Source organism: Crocodylus siamensis, chromosome 3, assembly GCF_052110815.1.
Source record: "Crocodylus siamensis isolate JL-2025a chromosome 3, ASM5211081v1, whole genome shotgun sequence".
NCBI classification, from domain to species: Eukaryota; Metazoa; Chordata; order Crocodylia; family Crocodylidae; genus Crocodylus; species Crocodylus siamensis.
In genome coordinates this window covers 238820583-238826880 of record NC_143397.1, presented here as the reverse complement: position 1 = coordinate 238826880, position 6298 = coordinate 238820583, and the positions used below count along the sequence as shown (strand labels likewise).

Below are 6298 nucleotides of genomic sequence, written 5' to 3'. Positions count from 1 at the left end.
AATGGAAGCTCCACTTCTTTGCTTAGACTACAGTTAGAAATAGGATTTTCCTGATGAGGATATTGCAAGGAAAAAAGCCAATTTCTTAGTAAATACCAGAAAATTACCATCATGATCACTGTGCATCTCCCGAGGCTGGACAGGTACAGTGACTGCCCTCAGGCAACGGCGGTGGCAGCAAGCGGGGAGCTTCCACAGGTGGCTGTGGCAGTGTCACCAGTGCAGGGGGTGGCAAATGCCGATAAGCAACCACCCGCAGGCGCCGCTGGCAGCGGTGGCAGTGGCCAGCGATGATCGGCAACGGCCCACAGACGCCATCAGCAGTGTTGGCAGTGAGGGGCGGGTGGCGAGCAGCGACCACCCACAGGTGCCAGCGGCAGCGGCAGCAGCGGCCAATCTCAGGGGGTGCATATGCACCCGCATTCGCCCCCAATTGCCATACTTAGCTAAAGCTATTGACTTTGAACTTAAATTCCATACCTAATGTAACCTGGGTGGTGGCCCAATAGTTGCCACCCCTGCCCCATATCAGGGATGGTGTTGTCAGAGTGGGGCAGGGCTTCTGGCCAGCACCAATTTACTTTCCAGCCAGCCCCTGCTCCCCACAGAGCAGCCCGGGGTCCCAAGAGGGTCTAACACTTAACTGATTTAACTATTTACACTTTATTTACAAAACAAGAATAATAGGAAAGGTTGCTTACAAGTGGCATAACCAGAGTCACAAAACAAACCAGAATGCATTAGTCAACCCTTGACTCAAGAACCACAGGTCGGGTAACCAGCAGTTTTCAGCCACTGCTGAGATGCTGCCACAAGGAAGCAAGGTGGTCACTCCCTGCAGCTCCAACAGGCTTCCCAATAAGAGACAGGCTGCAACAGGTTACGCTCTTCTGGTCAGCAGCAATCAAATTGTATCAACACCCAACTCCCCAAAGAGGCTGAAGGGTGACCCTCCATGGCAACCAAAAAGGCAAGCAACAAAATAGGTTCCTGCAGCAATCAGCATGACCTGAGCGCAAAGGTCAGGGACTCCATCTGATGACAATCAGCTGCAGAATAAGGGACAGGACTGAGTCCCCTCTGGGGCAGTCAGTGGCAGAGGGTCAGTAGCACAGGCAGCTCCCAGGGGTCATTGCTCTAAACCCCTGCTCCACATGACTGGCTGGGCACCCCACATGCCTTGCGGCTTGCCAGTCCTGCTTCAAGCATCGGCCTGCGCCCTGAGCTCCCAGGGACCCTCGTCCTGGCACTCTGCTGCTCCTCAGGATCCCAGTGCCTTGCCTGCTGCTGTCCTGCTTCCCCGGGGAAGGTGAGGGGTTCCCTCAGCTCACTGGACCAGCTCCCTGCTCCGGATAAGGACACGACCTGTGCTCCTGGCTGCTGCTTCTTCTCTACAGTGGAGTGGGGGACCGACTGCCACCCCTAGCCTCCGCGACACCCGGCACGTCCAGCACCTGCGATGGGGCCTCGGGGCACTAGCTGTCTGCCCCAAGCCCTGGCCACTGCTCCCTCTCTGCTCCCAGGGCTTCTGCGGCTCCTCAGAGTGGTCTCTCTGCTCCCGCCCTGAGTCAGCTCTCCTCAGCTCTTCTTAGGCCTCCTGCATCATTCTCCGGAGACACTGTCAGCAGCCCCCACACGCCAGTTCGGCTGCTTATGTCATGAGTTTTTCTCTTTTATTGTAAGTCACCACGAGTTTTCTGGATATGGTGGTCTATAATAGTAAATTAATGATAGCGATTTTCTATATGCATCTATTATTCTTCAGGGACAATTATAGTCTATTTAGTTTTAAATTCTGGAGATTGAGAGGTAGGGTTGTGAGGTTAACAATTCTCCCCACTTCCTGGCCTATTGGCTAATTACTCTAAACAGCCTGTCAACATAACCTGCTTTAGCGTTTCACTACATTGGATTCAGATGCACACTCAGATTAATAGCTATGTGGCAAAACAGCTTGCAAGAGGGGAACTCTCATTATTTAATTCATTTCAGAAGATGGTGGTAATAATAATTCCGTTTAGTCCTGTATCTTGATATTTCTTTAAAGAAAATCTTGTTCTAATTAATGTGCTTTCATATCCCATGAAAGAGCTTTTATGGGAGTATAAAGAACTTTTCCAACTGCTTTTTCCATAAGGGAGAAAAGCTGAAAATTTAGAATGTATCCTGTACCTACTGTGGGGAAAACAGGAAATGAAATATTGGCCACAAGTTATTTTTCCAAGGCTTATTGATTGAAAAATTTTAACAATGTGTTTAACTGCCTAACATATTCAGCAATATTTACTGTGGAGGCTTCTGCTAGTGTGTGTAAGATTCACTGATCCCCACTTTTGATGTCTATACAGAACAGTGGGGTTTAAAAGTTCCTTTTCAATTTAAATTATGCTTATTAAAAACTTCAGAATTGCCGCGAGAGCCACTGTGATGAAAACCCTCTTATATGTTTGTCCAATAAGATTTACAACCTACATTAGACACAGCATTCAGGCATAAAATCAAGTGAAATGTGCAGTTCTGACAAGCTTCCTCTGTGCAACTAAAATTAAAATATATATTCCATGAAAGTTGTCATAGAAACATGTGGGAAATATTAAAATAAGTCAACATGATGAACAGGCATAATTTATATTCTCTAAATTCTTACCCCACACGTTGTTCATAAATCATCCAGTTCACATGACTAAAGATTTTCTTCTTTCAGTCCTTGCTGTCCTATCCACTACTATTCATACTAGCAATACAGGATACTGGGTACTGGAACAAAGGATTTGAAGGCAACATATCTATTATGGTTTGGTTAATTCTAGTGAATTGTAAACTTTAAAAAAAATCTTGATTGGTTTCAATTTAATTGCTACATTCCCATCCTCTGAAGCAGCGGTTCTCAACATTTTTGACTCAAAGCATCCTCAGAAAATGCCAGCTCTTAACCTTCACTCATTTTTTGACCACAAAAAGCAATAGAGCAATTCTTTTGTGGCAAAGAATTCATAAAGACCACAACAGGTCAGAATGTATTGAACAGCATGGATTCTTATTTTAAGCCTCCTGGTTTATCTTGGAAATTATGTGTAGGTGTTTGCATACCTAGCAGCACTAATATTGTGCAGCACTCAAGCAGCCTTTAAAGGATCTCATGGCACCACAGGATGCAACACCCTGATTGAGAATCACTGCTCCAAACATTTAAGTTTAACTAACCTAAGCAGGTAAATAACATTAGAAAAATTAAGAGGCTTGTGTGTGCATTTCAGGTCAGGGTCAGAACCTATGCAGATGCCTTAAGCCAACACTTCTAAAAAGAACTAATGATTTTGGGGGCCTCAGTTTTGGAGTGTCCTGTTTGAAATGCCATTAAGAACAAGGAGCAACAGTCTCGACTTGCAGCAAGGGAAGTTTAGATTAGATATTAGAAAGAACTTCCTCACTAGGAGGGTAGTAAAACACTGGACCAGAAAGGAAGTAAAACACTGGAAGCAGTTTTTAAGACCTGGCTAGACAAAGCCTCCTTTAGCTGGGATAATCTAGTTGGGGATGGTTTTCAGCAGAGGGTTGGACTAGATGACCACTGGAGGTCCCTTCCAAATCCTGATTTTCTATGATTCTATGAGCAGAGGTGCTCATCCCCCAGCCCCTGAGCCGGATCCAGCCCATGGAGTCATGTCATTCATCCTGCAGGGCTCCCCATGGGTCTAAAACTTTTGAGTCTGGGGAATGATGGCAGCGTTAATTGCCACTCCCCTACTGCCAAATTTCCAGAACCACAGGGAGCCCTGCAGGCAGATAGCATAGGCCTCCATGTTAGATCAGGCATGAAGGGCTAGGGCAGTACAGAGTCCCATCTAGGCAGTGCAGAGACAGATCTGGGAATATGAGACCACACATCAACCACATACAGGATTCAACCCACAGATAGCCCAATCACTGCCAGAGAGCCCAATAGTACACAACCTATTATAGTACCTAGAGCAGCAGTTCCCAGCCCTGGATCACAACCCAAATGAGGGTCACGGGGGCAATGCCGGCAGCACCGCACAGAAAAAACAAGCTGCACCCCAGGCCACTGCCGCCACCACCACTGCACTGCGCTCCCAGCAGTGGGACGCGAGGGAAAAAAAGATTGGGAACCACTGACCTAGAGGGACAAACTAATGGAAAGAAAAAATTGGGGAAATCCCTTGTAAGTCAAAGTCTGACAGAATGTCAGGAATTTCTATTCAGAATTAGTAACTATGGCTTCAGTTACACAGTCCAGCTAGGATTTATGATATGCCCCTGAAACTTAATTCCACTATGTGATGTTTAGCATTGAAGGTTAAGACAATTCAGTTTAATGTAAGTTTTGTGCATCTATTTCAAAATACCACTGAGTTGTGGGTTGGCTTAAAAGAATCTATTATGGCCTATCGAGTAAATAAAGGTTTTAAAAACATCTAGAGCAGAGGGGACCAACCTGCAGCACACATGCCACAAGTGGCACATGCAGTCATTTTGTTTCACATTCAGCAAAGAGCAGGGAGAACAGTGCAGAATAGGCAGGGAGGAGAGGAGAGCAGCAGATCAGACTGAGAATGGGGACTGAAACGGCAGTCTGGAAGTGGGCAGGACTTATTTTGTGGCATGTTGACCAAAAAAGGTTGGTCTCTATTGGTCTAGGCCAGTGATTATCAACCAGGGTGACAGGACACCCTGGGGTGCCACCACATCTTTTGAAGGGTACGGTGAGGTATAAGAAGATAAGCAGATGAATTTAGCAGATAGGACAGGCTCAAGCTTGTCCCTCCCTGGATGATCTTCCATCCATACTGCTAGATCTCAGAAAGGAAGAAAGCACTGTAATCTATAAATATATTTTTTAAATTGGATGCCACCCAGGTTACAAAGGTTATAGGGGGCTGCCTTGAGTCCAGAAAATTTAAGAACCACTGGTCTAGGCTAGTGGTGCTCAACTTTTTTGCCTAGTGGGCCAGATGGGAGGTGCTCAGTCTGTCCTAGGGACAGATCTAGCCAATGGTCACCTCCAGCCATGCAGAGGGTGGTGTGGGGCAGCCTGGCCCCAACCCAGCCCATAGGGAGAGGGGGTATGACGTGGCCCCGGGGCGGGGAGAGGTTGTGGCTCGGCTCCAGTCCAGCCATGGCGTTGATGTGCCAAGCCACAATCCAGCTGCATGGAAGGGAGAGGTAATGGTTAGGCCCCACAGGAGGAAGGAGGCATGGCCCAGCCCCAGCCTGGCCATGTGGAGGGAAGGAAGCATGGTCCAGGGCCCAGGGTTTTGGAATTTGGCAGTGGGAGACAATAGTTGTATTAATTGCCACTGATCCCCTGCTACCAAATTTCCTAACCCATGGAAAGCCCTGAAGGTCAGCACCACAGGCTGCATTTGGCCAATGGGCCAGAGGTTGAGTACCCCTGGTCTAGGCTATAACAGTTTCTAAGGAAGTATCAACACCTTCAAGAGCAAATTGGATGCTTATCTTGCTGGGATCCTATGACCCCAGCTGACTTCCTGCCCCTTGGGCAGGGGACTGGACTCGATCTTCCAAGGTCCCTTCCAGCCCTAATGTCTATGAAATCTAGTACCAGACATATACCACATCCCTTCATATATAAGGTATTCTCAAATTCAAGATATACCTACACTTACTAACTCTTAATTTAAGAAAGATAAATCAAATAAGAGGCTTATATACCTGTAATTGTATCTATGTGCCTAGGAGAGCTATTGTATTTATATTAAGAAGTTTAACTTTCTTCAGTGGAATTGTAAGTGTAAACAGCATAAATCTCTCCTAATTATGCTTTCAAATTGAGGAAAGAATGTCATCTTTAATCACCTGACATCTCCCATACAACATTATTATCTGTTCCTCCAAGCTTCATAGGGATGTATCACTGTCTCTTTTCCAAAAAAACCTTATAATAGTCCATTCACACAGTACAGGAAAAGGCCTAGGCTGTATTCAGGCAGTTGTCATCAGCAGTTTCTTGCTATTAACAAGCCATTTGCAATAATAGTTTTTATATTTAAACAGCTGGTTCATATACACATCTGGTGGCTGAAGCTGTGATGGTATATGTTCATGCAATATTTTCTTAGCTGTGTTAATTTTATATCAAAAACAAGCAACAACTTGTTTTAACAGGGCCTCAGGTACCCTAAACCATGCATCCTTTGACCAGTTCAGCCTGAGTTCCTCTCTCATCCATCCTTTTGCCTGATTCTGAACAAATATCTATTTTGGAAAACTCTGCCCTGGCAGCAGTTTACTTTTAAAGACTTTGAGGAAGTGTCCA

The 6298-nt window shown here is 45.9% G+C and overlaps 1 protein-coding gene across 1 annotated transcript in view; it reads left to right on the top strand.

Annotated features, from left to right (window-relative positions):
* The first annotated feature begins 235 nt into the window (after positions 1 to 235).
* LOC149869589 (uncharacterized) overlaps positions 236 to 6298 on the top strand; it is a 74846-nt gene continuing 68783 nt past the window's right edge. The window contains exon 1 of the mRNA XM_090037712.1: positions 236 to 367. Within this exon, the coding sequence (XP_089893838.1) occupies positions 236 to 367 (132 nt within the window). The remainder of the gene's footprint in view (positions 368 to 6298) is intronic.